This window comes from Hypanus sabinus, chromosome 5 (genome assembly GCF_030144855.1).
Source record: "Hypanus sabinus isolate sHypSab1 chromosome 5, sHypSab1.hap1, whole genome shotgun sequence".
NCBI lineage: Eukaryota > Metazoa > Chordata > Chondrichthyes > Myliobatiformes > Dasyatidae > Hypanus > Hypanus sabinus.
Window position 1 is genome coordinate 112,539,683 of NC_082710.1, and position 19,629 is coordinate 112,559,311.

The 19,629-nt window shown below is 39.4% G+C and overlaps 1 protein-coding gene across 5 annotated transcripts in view; it reads right to left on the bottom strand.

Moving 5' to 3' along the window:
• Window positions 1-9,120: 9,120 nt before the first annotated feature.
• Window positions 9,121-19,629, bottom strand: part of gpr180 (G protein-coupled receptor 180) — a 100,068-nt gene continuing 89,559 nt past the window's right edge. For all 5 annotated transcript variants that reach the window (XM_059970356.1, XM_059970355.1, XM_059970360.1 and 2 more), the window contains 2 exons: window positions 16,165-16,242; window positions 9,121-10,987 (listed from right to left, as the gene is read on the bottom strand). In XM_059970356.1, the coding sequence (XP_059826339.1) occupies window positions 10,829-10,987; window positions 16,165-16,242 (237 nt within the window). In that variant the 3' untranslated portion in view covers window positions 9,121-10,828. The remainder of the gene's footprint in view (window positions 10,988-16,164; window positions 16,243-19,629) is intronic.

Below are 19,629 nucleotides of genomic sequence, written 5' to 3' on the forward strand. Positions count from 1 at the left end.
TAAAACATTGGGTGTGTGTCTTCAGCCTCTATACCTCCTCCCTGATGGTAGGAATGAGAACAAGGCATATCCCAGATGATGGGGTTCATTAATGATTGATCTCTTGTTGAGGCACTGCCTTTTGATGACATGTTTAATGGTGGGAAGGCTTGTGCCTGTAATGGACTCTTCACCCTTTTTTTGTCCTGTGCACGCCATACCAGGCACAACCAGTCAGAATGCTCTCTATCTTACATCTGTAGAAATTTGCTAGGATGTTTGGTGACACACTGAATCTCCTCAGACTCCTAATAAAGTACAGTATAGCAGCTGGCATGATTTCTTTGTGATTGCATTAATATGTTGTGCCCAGGATAGACCCTCTTAGACGTTGATGCCCAGGAATCAATGCTTTTCAATGCTGACCCCTTGATGAGGACTGGTATGTGTTCTCCCAGCTTCCCCTTTGTGAAGTCCACAACCGTCTGGTCTTGCTGACGAGGGCAGGGTTGTTGTGGCAATATTACTCAACCAATGATCTATCTCACTCCTGTACACCTCCCTGACACCATCTGAGATTCTGTCAACAACAGTGGTGTCATCAGCAAATTCACAGATGGAATTTGAGCTGTTCCTAGCCACAGGGACATGAATGTAGTGAGAGTAGACCAGTTGGCTAAGCACACATCCTTGAGGTGTGCCTGTGATGATTGTCAGAAAGGAGATGTTATTATTGATTTGCATAGATTGTGGTCTCCCGAAGAAGATCCAGTTACAGAGCCCTAGGTCTTGAACCTTGTTTAAAATCCTCTGCACTATTCACAACTGCACCAAACTTACTCACTCTTTTACTTCCTCTTTCAAGTTATTTATAAAAATCACAAACAGCAGGGGTTCCAGAACAGATCACTAGAGTACCACTGGTCAGCCTACGAGCACCCTCTATCTTCTGTGCACGAGCCAATTCTGAATTCACACAGCCTAGTTTTCCCCAATGTCATGCTTCCTGACTCTATATATGAGCCTACCATGGGGGATCTTGTCAAACACCTTATTAAAATCTATATACACCACATTCATTGTTCTACCTTCAACAACTTGGTTTGTTACTTGCTCAAAGAATTCAATCAGGCTTGTGAGACATGACCTGTCCCCCATAAAGCCATGCTGACTAACACTGATTAACCCATGCTCCTCTAAATGCTCATTAATGCCATCTTAAGAATCATTTCCAATTGTTGACACACCATTGACATAAGCCTCACAGCTCTGTAATTCCTAGCATTATTCCTTGACCATTCTTGAGAAAATGAATAACATTTATCACACTCGAGTTTTCTGATACTACTCCTGTGGCCAGTGAGGACGCTAAGATGATCACCACAGGCACAACAATCTCTTCCATTTTTTACCAATGTAACCTGGGGTATATCCTGTACATCCTCAGGACTCACCAATCCTAATATTTTTCAAAAGATCCAGTACATCCTCTTTCTTAATGTCGACACGCTCCAGCATATTAGCTTGCTGTATGCTGCTTCACCTCTCATTGGTGAAGACTGAAGCAAAGTATTCATTAAGAACCTCCATTACCTTCCGGCAGATATTTTTCCTTTTATCTCTGATGAGTTCTACCAATGTTCCCTCTAGTTATGTTTTTTTTAAACAGCTGGACAGACCAGCCATTGCTCTGAGCAGGAAACTTATACACGGCCTTAAAACTACACAGCATTTAACATTTGTTTTTGTAATATGCATACTATGAATATTTAGAATGAAAATGGAAAGATCACATACTTTTGATTTTTTTTATTCACTGAAGGGTATAATGAAATACAATGCAAAGAAAATCTTTCACGTTTCATAACATTTAAAACTTAGCAATCAACAGGCTAGCAGTTTATTAGCAATGAGCTACTGACTTCCATTCTGTGTTTATTGTTACAATTTGTAACACCATTGTACCTTGAAACACTGACAATGTAAACATGTTGAAGCTCTAAAATGTTTCAAAGTATAGGTTAAGATACATCTATTATTTTGAAAATTCATGGATTATACTCATAACAATTACAGGGTATTTCATAATTATATTAACAGATTTCAAAATTATGTTAGCATAATTTCAAAATTATATTAACATTACATAAAATAAGATTCGAGCTGCTCAACAATGACTATGTGCACAGGAGTATTTCAGTTACTGCACAGCCACACACCCTAGAGGGACCAGTGAGCCCTACCCTCATTATAGTTATCATCCTGTTCTTCATGTATGTGTAGAATACCTTGGGATGAGTAATCCTCTTCATCAAGGCCTTCTTATGACCCCTTCTAAAGCTCCTAAATCCCTTTTTAAACACATTTCTGGCTACATTACAACTCCCCAGACCCCAATCTGAGCCTTGTTTCTAAAAATGTATGCATTTAAAAATGTAGTGCTCCACTACCACCAAGCTAATTTTGGATTAGCTTGGCTAACCAAGTTTTCATCCCAGGTGATCTAACCTACTGGGCATGCATACAATGTGGGACCTTGTCAAAGCCTTTATGGACAATATCGACTACCCTGCCCTATCAATCCCATTGATTATCTTTATAAAAACATAACCAAATTTGTGAGACACAATTTCCAATGCAGAAAACCATACTGATTATTCTTAAACATGAGAAAGCCTATAGATGCTGGAAATCCAAGGAACAAACACAAAATGCTGGAGGAATTCAGCAGGCCAGGCAGCAACTATGGAAAAGAGTGAACAGTTGAAGTTTTGGGCCGAGACCCTTCAAGACATGCTTTTGCACAAGTAGTCAGAACCTGTGTCTCAGCATCCCATTGCAGTAACTATCTCACCACTGATGTTAGTCTAACAGACCTGAGTAGCAAGCTTGTACTAGCAGCCTAAGATAAAGGAACAATGTTTAAGAAAGGCTCTAAAAATAAACCAGGAAACTGTAGGTCAGTGAGTCTGACATCAGTTTTGGGAAAGTTATTGGAAGGTTTTCTAAGGGACCGTATATGTTAGTATTTGGATAGACATGGACTGATTAAGGATGGTCAGCATGGCTTTGTTTGTGGTAGGTTATATCTAACCAAGCTTATACAATTTTTCAAGGAGGTTACCAGCGAAGTGGATGAAGGCAAGGGAGTGGATGTTGTCTACAAAGACTTTAGAAAGGCATTTGAAAAGGTCCCCCATGGGAGGCTGGTCAGAAAGGCTCAGTCACTCAACCTTCAGGATGAGGTGGTAAACTGGATTAGACATTTGCTTTGTGGTAGAAGCCAGAGAGTGGTAGTAGATGGTTGCTTCCCTGACTGGAGGACTGTGACTAGTGGTGTGCTGCAGGTATTGGTGCTTGTCATCTACAGTGCCTATAAAGATATTCACCACCCTTGTAAGATTTGATGTTATATTGTTTTACAACATTGCATCACAGTGGATTTAATTTGGCTTTTCTTGATGCTGATCAACAGAAAAAGAACTCATGTCAAAGTGAAAATAGATCTCTACAAAGTTATCTAAATAAATTACAAATATAAAACACAGAATAATTGATTGTATAAGTATTCACCCACTTTAATATCAGTTGGCTGCATCATTACTGGTGCAGCCAACTGATTTTAAAAGTCACATCATTAGTTAAATGGGGATCACTACTGTGTAGTCAAGCTGTTTCAATTGTGGTAAAAATGCACCTGTATCTGGAAGGATCGACTGCTGGTGAGTCAATATCTTGGCAAAAACTACACCATGAAGATAAAAGAACACTCCAAGCAACTCTGTGAAAAGGTTATTCATAAGCACACATCAGGAGATGGACACAAAAAGTCACTGAATATCCCTTGGAGTACAGTTAAGTAAATCATCAAGAAATGGAAAGAATATGGCACAGCTGTAAATCTGTCTAGAGCAGGCCAACCTCAAAAAGTGAGTAACCGTACAAAAAGTGGACTAGTAAGGCAGATTACCAGGAGATCTATGTTAACTCTAAAGAAGTTACAAGCTTCAGTGACTGAGATGGGAGAGACTGTGCATACAATTGTTGCCCAGGTGCTTCACAAGTCATAGCTTTATGGGAATGTGGCAAAGACAAAGCCACTGTGGGGAAAAAAAAACACAGGAAATCTTGGCCAGTTTGCCAGAAGGGACACAGTCTTTGAAGTAAATCAGTTGGAACAAGGTTCTATGGCTTAGTGAAACCAAAAGTGAGTGTTTTGGCCATCAAACTAAACACCACACATCATCTAAAACACACCATTGCTACCACGAAGCATAGTGGTAGATGTATCATGCTGTGAGGATGCTTCACTGCAGCAGTCCCTGGAAGATTTGGAAGATCATCCAGTTTGCCGATGACACGACTGTGGTGGGTCTCAGTAGCAAGAATGACGAATCAGCTCAGAGAGGAGGTGCAGTGGCTAATGGACTGGTGCAGAGCCAACTACCTGTCTCTTAATGTGAAAAAAAAAGAGATGGTTGTTGACTTCAGGAGGACATGGAGCGACCACTCCTCAAGGCTCCTCGGTAGAGATCGTAAAGAGCACCAAATTTCTTGGTGTTCACCAGACGGAGAATCTCACCTGGTCCCTTGACACTAGCTCCATAGCAAAGAAAGCCCAGCAGCATCTCTACTTTCTACAAAGGCTGAGGAAAGTCCATCTCCCACCCCCACCCCCATCCTCATCACATTCTACGGGTTGTATTGAGAGCATCCTGAGCAGCTGCATCACTGCCTGGTTCGGAAATTGCACTATCTTGGATCGTAAGACTCTGTAGCGGATAGTGAGGTCAGCTGAGAAGATCATTGGGGTCTCTCTTCCCGCCATCACGGACATTTACACTACACACTGCATCCGCAAAGGAAACGGCATTATGAAGGACCCCATGGACCCCTCATACAATCTCTTCTCCCTCCTGCCGTCTGGGAAAAGGTTCCGAAGCATTCGGGCTCTCACGACCAGACTATGTAACAGTTTCTTCCCCCAAACTATCAGACTCCTGAATACCCGAAGCCTGGACTGACACCTTGCCCTTTTGTCCTGTTTATTATTTATTGTAATGCCTGCACTGTTTTTGTGCACTTTATGCAGTCCTGTGTAGGTCTCTAGTCTAGCATAGCTTTCTCTGTGTTGTTTTTTATTACATAGTTCAGTCTAGTTTTTTGTACTGTGTCATGTAACACCATGGTCCTGAAAAACATTGTCTCATTTTTACTATGCACTATATCAGCAGTTATTGTCGAAATGACAATAAAAGTGACTTGACTTGAAGGTAGAGGGCAGCAAAATACAGGGAAACTTAGGAGCAAGAAAGTTCAGAGTTGGGAGAAGATTTGTTTTCCAGCAAGAGCGTGACCCCAAACATAAAGACAAAGCTACACAGGAATGGTTTATAAACAACAAAATTAATGTCTTGGAATGGCCAAGTCATAGTTCAGACATCAATCCAATTGAGAATTTGAGGCTGGACTTGAACAGGGCTGTTCACTTCTGATCCCTATGTACTCTAACAGGGTTTGAGCAGTTTTATAAAGAATGGGGAAAAATTGCAATGTCCAGATATGCAAAGCTAATCAACACCTATTCACTCAGACTCAAGGCTGTATTGCCACCAAAGGTGCATCTACTAAATACTGATTTGAAAAGAGTGAATAATTATGCAATCAATTATTTTGCATTGTATTTGTGATTAATTTAGATCTCTTCGTAGAGATGTTTTCATTTTGACACAAGTCTTTTTCTGTCGATCAGTGTCAAAAAAGACAAATAAAATCCACTGTGATTTAATGTTGTAAAACAATAAAACATAAAAACTTCCAAGGGCGTGAATACTTTTTATATCAATGATTTGAATGATTATGTAGTTAACTGGATTTGCAAATTTGGGGATGTAGTGACCAGTAGGGAAGGCTATCAGGGCTTGCAGATGGATCAGTATCAGCTGGACAAATTGCAGGTGGAATTTAATGCAGACAAGTACGCATATAGCACTTCAGTAGGACCAACCAGGGTAGGTCATACACAGTGAACAGTAGAGAACTGAGGAGTGTGGTAGAACAAAGGGATTTGGGAATACAGGTCCACTACTCATTGAAAGTGGTATTACAAGTACATAGATTTTAAATAAAGCTTTTGGAACATTACTCTTCATAAATGAAAGCATTGTGTACAGGAGATGGAATGTTATGTTGAAGTTGTACAAGAATTTGTAAGGCTAAGTTTGGAGTATTGTGTGCAGTTTTGGTCACCTATCTACAGGAAAGATGCGAGTAAGATTGAAAGAATACAGAGAAAATTTACAAGGATGTTGCCAGGTCTGGAGGACCTGAGTTACAAGGGAAGATGGACAGGGTTAGGACTTTATTTCTTAGAATGTAGAAGATTGAGAGGAGATTTGATAGAGATATTCAAAATTATGAAGGGTATAGATTGGGTAAATGCAAGTAAGCTTTTTCCACTGAGGTTGGGTGGAACTACAACCAGAGATCATGGGTTAGGGGTGAAAGGTGAAAAGTTTAGGGGCACAAGGGGAAACTTCTTCAGAGGGTCGTGAGATTGGAATGAGCTGCCAGCATGTGATGCATGCAAATTTAATTTCAACATTAAGCAAAGTATAGGTAGGTACATGGACAGTAGGGGTTGGGAGGGTTCCAGTGCAGGTCAATAGTTATAGGCACTTTAAATAGTTTGGCATGGACTAGATGGGCCAAAAGGCCTGTTCTCAAGCTGTCCTTCTCTTATGACCTTCAAGCCTTGTGGTATCTCTGCCAGTCTCAGTATTTATTTTTGACTTCGCCCAAATGTACTAGAATGCACTTTTTCAGGACCCATAGAGTCATCTACATCTACGTGCATTAAGATCACTAGTGCCTCTTCTTTTGTGATGTGGATATGTTTCAAGCTATCACTACTGTCTTTCCAGAGCTCAGTAGCTCCATGACCTTCTCTATTTATTTCAGACCTTGTGCATCTCTTGTGGCTCTAAATGTAGATGACAAAATTGATCCATAGAGGGGCATGTTCTCTCCCTAGTTACCCCTTTTCTCTAGGTAGATACAGAAGCAGTGGATGTTACAGAGTTAAGGAGCCAAATGGACAGATCCACCATGCCCCTAATTTAACAACTCTGATGTTAGCCTTTCAAGAAATAGGCACACAGGTACTTTGAAACCTGCAGCTAGAAGGATTAGAAGATGTAGGTTTGATACCTGACTTGAGACTTTGTCAGACTTTAGGAGGTGGATGACTCCTGTGTCAAATTTTTGACACTTTCCTACCACTTTTTGATACTTCGAAGGGCTTGAAACCTACTATGAGTGAGCAAGTGTACTAAGATATTGCAGACATCTTGCCAGATGCAATTGCAGCTCCGGTAGCCTAGTGTTGAGCAACATGACTTCTAGGATCCTTTATACATTCCTCCCTCATATTAGCTTAACTGGGAATACTTCTTTATCAAGGCACTGTAAAGCATTTGCAAAAAGGCATTGCTTTAAGTTTTCTTTGACCCGACATATTAACTCCATTCACTATTCTCTGAAATTGCCAAATATTTCAAGCATTTTTCATTTATACTTCAGATTTATATAATATTCATAGCTTTCTTTTGCACAAATCATTTTAGATTTCGCAGTATACACTTCCATGTAAAACTGATCACGACTTCCAAGGAAGTTTCCCTGCTCATAGGGCTTCCTAATCAAGCAATTTCCCTCTATGCATAATTATGCATCTTGCTCTTGATAAGCAATTTTCAGTTGTGCCAGATAATTGAAGGTGTAATGACCTATATAGCCAAATGACAATGACATTGCCTTAGACTTTCAGCACCATTTGTGTACCACAGTTAATGCATATGACATTCCAAGGTCATTCCAAACTTAATATCACATCAAGCCATTTAAGGTGAAATTACAGCATTTGACAAAAAGCTTGTAGATTTAAGAAAATATCTTAAAAGAAGAGGGCAAGTCATTACCTAGGTTTAAAAGGAGATTCCATAATTCTGTGATCACTTTATGTAGCTGAAGCCTTGATATCAATAGTGGAGAAATTACATTTTGGGAGGAATCAGTTGTCAAAATTAGAAGAACGAAATACCTAGGAGTGTGTGAGGCTACAGGACCAGAAGAAGGTCCGATCTGGGAGTGATTTGATAATTCAAATGAATGGGATAGGTGTGAACTGAAGTTTATGAAACAAAATAATGAATGAGATTGGCCAAGCTGTGGAATACTTCAGTCTGGGTTAAGTCACAGACGAGTCTTTCAAGAGCAGATAAATTGATACTAGGAAAATCAGAATGAATGACGGTCTCCTGAAACATGCAGTTTCAGAGAGGTAAGACAGAGTGGAGGCTGTTGCTCTTAATGGCATATCTAGAACTCAAATAAGATTGTTTACTTATGATAAGGAGGAGACTCTCTCTCACTTATGAGTCTTTGGAATTCTGAACCTAGAGGGTGTGGATACCACATCATTAAGTACATTTAAAACTGTGGAGAGTAAATTTTTTGACTAGAGGGAGATAAAATGTTGTAGACATCAAAATAGAAAAAAAGATCAACAATGTGCCAATTATAATCTTAGTACACGGAAGAGGAGATGTTTATTTGTTTATTTCTGCTCCTCTTTCCTACATTCATCCAAATTAACACCCGAATTTCATATGTTGAACAATTACAAATCGGGAGATTTCTCTCCTGCCTTTCCCTCCAGCCCTATCATCCACATTCTCTCTTATACTCCTTAAAAACACTGGGCTGCAGTTCAGTTGTAATCAGAACATTGCAGCCTTATTGACTCTATCATGTTTTGATGACACTGAGTAAGTTCTTTGATTGTGTTTTCTCTTTACAGTACAGAATAAATGTCAGAGAAAATTATTTAGTAAAGCATCACGGCCCTTGAGAAAATTATTTAGTAAAGCATCACGGCCCTTTTTTTTACACCAAACTCTATTACAGATGATTTATCTAAAGTAACAGATGGCTCCATCTAAGTCTTAAATACTTGGGAAACACTGCTGCTGAGCTTTCAGTAACTATGTGTGTTGATTTTTAATTTGCCATTATTAGTAGCATTGATCAAAAAGGTTATATATGATAATGGTTACATTAACTAGTGAATTAAACAGTCACTGATGCATAGGGTCTTTATTCATAGATTTAAATATCAACAATGACAAATTATAATTAAAATGTATACATATTTAAGTAACATACTACTTAAATATGTAGAACAAGACATAATTGCAGCAACTAAAACTGGCATAATCAGCTGTCTTGTATTGTAGATCTAGGTAAATTAAACTGCAAAAAAAATTACAACCTTTTTTTGAAAAAAATGGTTGAAAGGAATACTTCTTTGTGAAAGAAATGTGCCTTTATAATATTTGAGCATGCTAATATCAACATTCCAATGCAAATGTGTCACACTCCTTTCCTATGTACAAAACATATCAGATGCAATTGTTCATTTATTACAAAGCAAACAATCTATGAATAACTTCAAAACATAAGATGCGCCTGTACCTACATATAAACAAAGAAACTTCTGTATTGTTGGACAGTTATGAATTTAATTCCACACCCAGTTTCTCTTCCAATTGACCATGCATATCAAAGACTGTAGGCCAGGAGGAATGAATGTGCATAGAAATTGTATTGCAAGAATTACTTAAAATGATAATTTAAGACTGAAAACCGTTGTCTACATCAAGTGTTGAAATTTTAATTATAAAAATTAAAAAAAAATAAAGTCAGTGGGAAAATGGTTCTACTGACTGTTAGAGATCATCATCCATCCTCAGCATACAGCCAAATTAGAAATCTCAACTGTGTCTAATCTGCGCAATTATTTAAACATCACAATGATATCAATGTTCAGTGTACCCAAGGTGAAAATTGAACTTGTGCCCATGTTCACACATCAGGTGCCAATGTGCAAATCTACATCCATGATTAGGAGTCTTCAACCACACTATGAGAGTGCTGGTAGTGTTTTATGATTTTCCATTCTGGAGAATCTGATATTGTAAGTGTACAGAGGCACTTTAATATGGAAAATAATTCTTTCATTTCTACTATCAATGATCAATTTCACTGTCAGAATTATAATGTTTCCAACATTCTGTTTAATTGTTTAATTCTTTATCATGAAATATCCTGGAGGTAATGAAGCTGATGAACCTATCTATACAACACGCAAGATAGATAATTTGTCAACAGGGTCACAAGAGGGAGGAGTTCAAGAAATTATTTGTTACAAAAATATGAAAATATTCTCCACCTAATGAGTACATGATCATGTAGCACCATAGAAATAATTCACTATCCTCTTTTGAGTAAAAGTTGTGCAATTGCTTCTAGGGGAGATCAAAATGATAAAAAAAAATTATATTTTATGGAAACATGCCTATGAACCTCAACAACAAAAGTACTTAATTTGATAATATTTAGTTTTCCCATTGACTGAGTTGTTAACATTTATAGTACAAATATATTGATATCAATAATACAACAGAATAAAAACATAATATTGTAAATTGCATTTCATTAATCTTGGTACAGAAACAAATTTTGAAATAAACATAGTCATACTCTTTTCCATGATGATTCTATTTGCAGCATTTATGGTGGCAGATTATGCTCTGAAAAATTGTGTCCACAATCCTAAATTTATTAATTCAAGTGCATGTAATGTGGACTAGCCTTTGTAAATGACTTAGTCTTGATTGGTTTGGTACATAATAATTTGTATTAAAATGTTACCCAAAACCACAGCTTTGCTATTAGAATTCAATATATATTATATGTAGTGAATCTTTCTTTAGCTACATCTTCATCACTAGGACTTGTAATGATATCTATGCCCAGATGACATAGTGAGCGGCAATGTAACTGAAGAAAGTGATGAAACTTCCCAGAAAAGACTCCGAGAAAGGAAGAGTCTGTACAAGATGACCATGGAGACAGACTGACAGAGAATGACAGTAATGACAATAATCTGGGAAGAAACAACAATGATTTTACTTAAGACTGGTCCTGTGGAAACAGATTTTAAGACATATCTTTGCTAAATCAACATTGACACATTTTAGGAAATCATAAAATTGCTGTTGCTGCAGAATTTAAATAATAAACTGAAAACACTATATTGGTGAGACCCGCCGCAGACTGGGAGACCATTTTGCTGCACACCTACGCTCAGTCCGCCAGAGAAAGCAGGATCTCCCAGTGGCCACACATTTTAATTCTACGTCCCATTCTGATATGTCAATCCATGGCCTTCTCTACTGTCAAGATGAAGCCACACTCAGGTTGGAGGAACAACACCTTATATTCCATCTGGGTCTCTCCTACCTCATGGCATGAACATTGATTTCTCTAACTTCTGTTAATGCCCCTCCTCCCCTTCTTACCCCATCCCTTATTTATTTATTTACGTACCTATCTAGCTATCTATTTATTTAGTATTTTTTTCCTTTTTTTCTCTCTCTGTCCCTCTCACTATCACTCCTTGCCTACTCTCCATCTTCCTCTGGTGCTCCCCTCCCCCTTTCTTTCTTTCTAGGCCTGCCATCCCATGATCCTTTCCCTTCTCCAGCTCTGTATCCCTTTTGCCAATCAACTTTCCAGCTCTTAGCTTCATCCCTCCCCCTCCTATCTTCTCCTATCATTTCAGATCTCCCCTCCCCTTTCCAAATCTCTTCTTTCAGTTAGTCCTGACGAAGAGTCTCGGCTGAAACATCGACTGTTCTTCTTCCTATAGATGCTGCCGGGCCTGCTGCGTTCCCACAAGCATTTTGTTTCTGTTGCTTGAATAAACAGAAAATGCTGGAAACACCCAGCAGGTCGGGCAGCAACAATGGAAAGAGAAACATTTTAGTCTACAAGTGCTTTCTCAATTAGAACTTAGTGTTCCAGAATACATTTTTTAAACTTTTAAAATGCATGGAAATATTTGTGCAGACTTAGTATTTAGTAACTTGCCAGTTCTCTTGAAGTTTGGTTGCAGATCTGAGAGCATTTTAGCACCTCCAGTTACACCAACCTGCTTACACTGCCCTTTTGCACAATATTTCAGCGCAGTCAAACCGTACTGCAAACAAACAGGCCTTTTGCGCCACTACATCCATGCTGACCTTTGTGCCCATCTATAATATTCCCATTCACTGGCATTACGATTGTATCCATAAACACTTTAAGACCATAAGACCATCAGATGCAGTAGCAGAATTAGGCCATTTGGCCCATCAAGACTGCTCTACCATTTCATCATGGCTGACCCATTTTCCCTCCAATCTCCTGCCTTCTCCCCGTATCCCTTCATGCCCTGACTAATCAAGAATCTATCAGCCTCTGCCTTAAATATACCCGATGGCAAATGGAAATTTGGCCTTTATTACAAGGGGAATTGAGTACAAGAGCAAGGATGTCCTTTTGCATTTGTACAGGGCCCTGGTGAGACCACACCTGGAATATTGTGTACAGTTTTGGTCTCCAGTTTTAAGGAAGGACATTCTGGCAATTGAGGAAGTGCAGCGTAGATTCACTAGGTTGATTCCTGGGATGGCAGGGCTGTCTTACGCAGAGAGATTGGAGAGATTGGGCTTGTACACACTGGAATTGAGGAGATTGAGAGGGGATCTGATTGAAACGTTTAAGATAATTAAAGGATTTGATAGGATTGAGGCAGGAAATATGTTCCAGATGTTGGGAGAGTCCAGTACCAGAGGGCATGGATTGAGAATAAGAGGTCAGTTATTTAAAACAGAGTTGAGGAAGAGCTTCTTCTCCCAGAGAGTTGTGGAGGTGTGGAATGCACTGCCTCGGAAGACGGTGGAGGCCAATTCTCTGGATGCTTTCAAGAAGGAGCTAGATAGATATCTGATGGATAGGGGAATCAAGGAATATGGGGACAAGGCAGGGACTGGGTATTGATAGTGAATGATCAGCCATGATCTCAGAATGGCGGTGCAGACTCGAGGGGCCAAATGGTCTACTTCTGCACCTATTGTCTATTGTCTATTGACTTGGCCTCCACAGCTGCTTGTAGCAACAAATTCCATAGATTCACCACTCTTTGGCTCAAGAAATTTTTCATCTCAATTCTAAATGGAAATCCCTCTACTCTTGAGACTGTGTGCTCTAGTCCTAGATCTCTCCCACCATAAGAAAAATCCTCTCCTCATCCATGGTATCATGGCCTTTTTCAACATTTGATAGGTTTGAATGAGATCCCCCTCATTCTTCTGAATGCCAGTGAGTAGAGCCCCAGGGCCATCAAACATGTGATAAGCCTTTCAATCCTGGAATCATTTTAGTGAACCTTCTTTGACCCCTTTTCAACATGAGCACATCCTTTCTTAGATAAGGGGCCCAAATCCTCTCACAATACTCCAAGTGAGGTTGCACCACAGCTTTATAAAGCCTCAATATTCCATCCTTGCTTTTATACTCTAGTTCTCTCAAAATGAATGCAAACATTGCATTTGCCTTCCTCACCACTAACACAACCTGCAAATTAAACTTCAGGAAATTCTGCATGAGGACTCCCACATCCCTTTGCAGGTCAGAGATTTTTGAATTTCCTCTTCATTTAGAAAACAGGTTACGCTTTTATTTCTTCTACCTAAGTGCATGAACATACACTTCCCAACACTGTATTCCATCTGGCACTTCTTTGCCCATTCTTCTCATCCAAGTCTATCTGTAGCCTCTCTGCTTCCTCAACACTATCTGCCTCTCCACACATCTTTCTATCAGCCACAAAACTGGCCACTATGCCATCAATTCCATCATCCAAATCACTGACATATAACGTAAAAAGAAGCAGGCCTAACACACACCCCAAGAGGAACACCATTAGTCACCAACAGCCAACCAAAAAAGGCTCCCTTTATTCCCACTCTTTGACTCCTGCCAATCAGCAACTGCTTTATCTATGCTAATATCTTTCCTATACCTTGGGCTTTTAACTTGTTATGCAGCTTCTTGTGTGGCACCTTGTCAAAGGCCTTCTGGAAATCAAAGTACACAACATCTACCGATTCTCACACAAAATGCTGGTGGAACACAACAGGCCAGGCAGCATCTATAGGAAGAAGCAATGTGCTCTCCTGCTGTGTTCCACCAGCATTTTGTGTGTGTTGCTTGAATTTCCAGCATCTGCAGATTTCCTCGTATCTACTGATTTTCCTTTGTCTGTCCTGCTTGTTATGTCTTTAAAGAGCTCCAACAGATTTGTCAGACAAGATTTTCCCTTAACAAAACTATGCTGACTTCAGTCTATTTTATCATGTGCCTCCAAGTACCCAAAACTTCATCCTCAACAATTGACTTCAAGATCTTCCCAACCACTGAGGTCAGATTAACTGAGCTACAATTTCCTCTCTTCTGCCTCTCTCCCTTCTTGAAGAATGGAGTAACTTTTGCAATGTTCCAATCCTCCTTGAAAGGCTGTTAGTAATGCCTCCATAATCTCTTCAGCCACTTATTTCAGAACCTTGAGATGTAGATCGTCTTTTTCTGATTTAAATATCTGTTCAAATCCCTCTTAAATGTAGCAAGCATATCTGTATTTTGGATATATAATTATACCATTGCATTTTATTGATCGATTCCAATTCCTGAGCAATATTATTGGAACTTTCTATACATCAAGATTATGCAACAGTGCACCAGTTGGTGAACAAGATATTAAAAATTCAACAGGAAATTGTGCATCCTCCTCAATATCTGTTACGATGTGAGGAGATGTGTAAAGGGGATTTCTTCTTTTTTTTTTGTTACTGTGTATGTAATCAAAATGGCTTCTTTGTTTTGTTAAAAGTAGGAATGCTTCTTTGTTGTGAGAGAGTGCTGGAAGCTTGTTTGGGTTAAAATTTACTGATAACGAGAATTGTATTCCTTTGTAAACCAACTGGGATTAATGTTGTTCTTTCTTCTGAGTCTGTAAGCTATTGCTGGTGGGCTTTTGGACAGATCGGCGCGAGGGGGTGAGAGAGAGAGGACGCGATGCTGTAAACTGGGCGAGGATTGGACCCCGGGTGGGGGTCCAAGGCCAGGAGGTACCCTGAGGAGAGGAGACGACAATAGATGTGCTTGGTTGACCACTTCGGGTGGTCCTGAGCTGCGAGTCAAGGAGTTCGGAGGGGATTGAATGGTGGCCAGAAGACTTCAGTAATTGAGCTCCAATGGTTGTGCACAAAGTGGTTTGGACTTTGATAAGTTTGGCGCCTTTTCTTTATTGTTTTTCCTTCATATATACTGTATCGTTATTAATCACTTAGTTATAGTAACCTTTATAAATTGTACTCATTTAATCACATATGATGTACTGTCTGTTTTTGGGCGAGGCGGGGACATCACACAGCATCCACACCAGCTGATTACTCAGTTTGGTAGGGCCGAAGGCTGCTCCCCCTAGATGAGAACGAGCTGAGCGAGCCTGAGGCGACCCAGGGGGTTACAGATGTATAATTATACAGATACTCCCAGAAGTTCTAAAAGTAGGCCTTTGTTCATGGCCTGCGGTGCATCATTTTTTGGTGCTCAAATTGCTCTTTCACACAACCACTGTTAATTCAAATGTTGTCGAGAAGCACTGTAACTCTTCTTCAGAACCAGGGGAAATGCAGAGATGTCAGTTTTTAAATCATGGTTGGTGGGAGGAGTGCAGTTTAAGAAATAAAGGTTATGAAGATTGGTGAAGAGGATGGGTAATAAGGAGCATGAATACTGACTATTAGCAAGGTAACTTAAAGAAACTGGGTGATAAATGTACACAAGCATGATAATGGTAAACTATGGGAAAGAAATTCATCTGTAAGTGGGAAGTTCAACATTCATTCCAACAGGTTGCAAAGTGCCTTGATTCATGATGTTCTTCCAGTTGACTTTGGGTCTCACTACGGCAGTGGAAGAAGCTGCAGAAAGATAGGCTGGAATATGTGTGGGATTGAGAATTAAAGAGGTATGTAATATAGGAAGCTCAGAATTACCCCTGTGGATCAAATGCAAGTGCGTTATTTGATTTCTCCAGTCCAGAGAAGGCCATTTTGTGTGAACACCAACTTCAGTGGACTAAATTAGTTAGAAAGAATTTATAATTAAAATCCATGAAAGATTTTCTTTGGACAAAGTCACATTCTTTCAGGAATGCAAATTTCAAGTACATACCTTCTTTCTTTGGTACTCGGCAAACATTGCTGATACAGCTATGAAGACTGGATGGCAGAGCAACCAAAGAATGCAGCCCTAATATATTAAAAAGAAAGAGATCCTTGTGCTGGTTGTCAATCCATGAAAACCCCTTTAACAATATGCTTTTAAAAAGGATCAAGAAATTATTAGATATTTCTTCATTTCCACTTTGCATGAAAAATTACCAGTTCTGTTTTCAACCAACCCGAGTTGTAATATTAATGACTGAAAAACCACACAGATATTTTTTGTAGGTATCTGGATCTGTTAACAAATAATTTGGGGTAGGTTGGGACTGGGCTAGATTCATTTTATAATTTCTCTGTTTACTCCATCAGATATTTTTATCATGTTTCTAATTAAACTACCTAAATGCTGGAGGAACTCAGCAAGTCAGGCAGTATCTATGGAAAGGAATAAACAGTCAACATTTTGGGCCGAGACCCTTCATCCAAGAATAAATGACTTTAGCTTTGACCTCTTTAAATAAACAGGTAGCATTTAGGGCTTTGGAAATGTTGGTTACTGATTTTGATTTAATCTTTGTAGTAGCATCAAGTTGCCCTTGCAAGCAATACTAAAGAGATTCTCTGATTTGGGTTCTACCATGTTTGTTGCTTTTTGCTCTCCTTAGCTTGTTTATTCATTTGTGGGATGCAGGAAATGCCTATCTCAAGTGACCTGGAAAAAAAGAAATAGAGTATGGAGTAGACAAGTCACCTCTCCAGACTGCTCCACCATTTAATGGGACCATAGCTGATGTTTTACTTCAGTGTACAATTTTGCATCTTCTCAAACACTTAATATTTGAGTGTTTATCAGTCTCTGGGAAGTGGTGGTCAGCTATTTTACCATCACTTCTCCCTATTAATTTTGCAAAAGGGTGCATGGCAGACAGGCATAGTTATATATACTGTGGATATACTAGAGCTGTTGGGGAGGGTTTAAACTGATTTGGTAGGGGAGATGTGAACCAGAGTGATGGGGCTGATGATGAGGCAGCTGGTATACAAGTAGATGCAATGTGCAATGAGACTGTGAGGAAGGACAAGCAGATGATAGGGCAAAACTGCAGTCAGTGGGAAGAGTTAAAATGTAACGGGGGACCAAAATCGAGAAAGGTAATGAAGACAGATCTGATGATGATATTTCTGAATCCATGCAGTATATGAATATAGATAATCTTGAAGTGGTATTAAGAGATTGGCAGTTATGATGTAGTGGTAATTTCTGAATTGTGGCTGAAAGAAGATCACAGTTGGGAGCTTAACATTCAAGGATACACATTGTATCGAAAGTACAGGCAAGTAGGCAGAGGGGGTGTGGTGGCTCTGTTGGTAAAAAAATGTAATCAAATCCTTTAAAGGAGGTGACATAGGATTAGAAGATGTAAAATTGCGAAGAAACTGCAGGAGTAAAAAGACCCTAATGGTAGTTATACATAGACCTCCAAACCGTAGCCAGGATATGAAAACATAGAATATGGGCCAGGCATGTAAAAAGGGCAATGTTGCGATAATCAGGGAGGATTTCAATATTCAGGTAAATTGGGATCCAGCACCAACTGGATTTTTCCAATGGAGTGAATTTATAGAATGTTTACGAGATGGCTTTTTAGAGCAGCTTGTGATTGAGCCCAGAGGGGAATGACAATTCTAGACAGGGTGTTACGTAATTAATCAGATTCAGTTAGGGAGCTTAAGGTAAAGGAACCCTTAAGGAGTAATATGATAATTTACCATGCAGTTTGAAAGGGAGAAGATAAAAAAGGATGTATCAGTATTACAGTGGAGTAAAGGGAATTACAGAGGGATGATAGCGAAGCTGGCCAAAGTTGACTGGAAGGGGACACAAGCAGGGATCACAGCAGAACAGCTGGAGTTTCTGGAAACAATTTGGAAGGCATAGGAAAGACACATGCCAAAAATAAATAACTATTCTAAAGGGAGGATGAGGCAACTGTGGCAAGAAGGGAAGTCTAAGACAACATAAAAGTAAAAGGGAGGACATTTAATACAGTAAAAAATGTTCGGAAGGTAGAGGATTGCAAAGCTTTTAAAAACCAACAGAAGGCAAATAAAAGAGCCATAAAAAAAGAAAAGATGAAATATGAAAGCAAGCTAACCAATAATATAAGAGGATGCAAAACATTTCTTCCCAGATGTCTAAAGAGTAAAAGGTAGATACTAATGGATATTGTCCATTGGAATAATGACACTAGTAATGGGGGACAAAGAAAAGGAGGATGAACTGAATAAGTATTTTCCATCAGTCTTCACCATGGAAGATATTAGCAGAATGTCAGAAATGCAACAGTGTCAAGAGGCAGAGGTGAGTGCAGTAGCTATTACTAAGGAGAAAGTGCTTAGCAAGCTAAAAGGTCTGAAGATAGATAAGTAACCTGGAACAGATGGACTACAGCCCACAGTTCTGAAAGAGGCAACTGCAGAGATTGTGGAGGCATTAGTAAATATCTTTCAAGAATCACCAGATTTTGGAATGGTTCTTGGAGAATTGGAAAATTGCAAATGTCATCCACTGTTTAAGAAGGGAGTGAGACAGAAGATAGGTAATTATAGGCAATTAGGCCTGATTACAGTGGTTGGAAAGGCAAGCAGGATAGACAAAGGATTGTCAGTGGATACTGTTTATCTGGATTTTCAAAAGGCCTTTGACAAGATGCTGTATGAGGCTGCTGAACAAGAGTCCATGGTACTACAGGAAGTATAATAGCATTTATTTTGAAGATTGTCTGATTGTCAGAAGGCAGAGAGTTGGAATAAAAGGGGCTTTTTCTGGTTGGCTGCTGCTAATAGTGGTGTTCTGCAGGGGTTGGTGTTGGGACTGGCACTTTTCGTGTTATATGTCAGTGATTTGGATGAAGAAATTGATGGCTATATGGGCAAGTTTGTGGATGATGGTAAAGTGGCAGGTCATGTTGAGGAAGCAAGGTGTCTGCAGAGGGACTTAGATAGATTGAGAGAATGGGCAAAGAATGACATTAAATGTACCTTTGAAGCGGAAGTTGGAATTTATTTATTGAGATACAGCAAGGAATAGGCCCTTTGAGCCATGCCACCCAGCGATTCTCCATTTTAACCCTTGCCGAATCATGGGGCAATTTACAATGACCAATTGATCTACCACCCAGTATGTCTTTGCACTGTGAGAGGAAACCAGAGTACCCAGAAGAAACCCATATAGTCATAGAGAGAACATACATATTCCTCACAGACAGTGGCACAAACTGAACCTAGGTCTCCTGTACTGTAAAGCCTTGAGCTGGTCACTATGCTAAACCATGCTGCCCCAAATACAGAGTAGGGAAGTGCATGGTAGAAGGAATAAAAGAATAGACTATTTTGTAAATGGGCTGCAATTTCAAAAATGAGAGATGCAGAAGGAGCCCTTGGCAAAATTCCCTAAGTATTAACTTGCAAG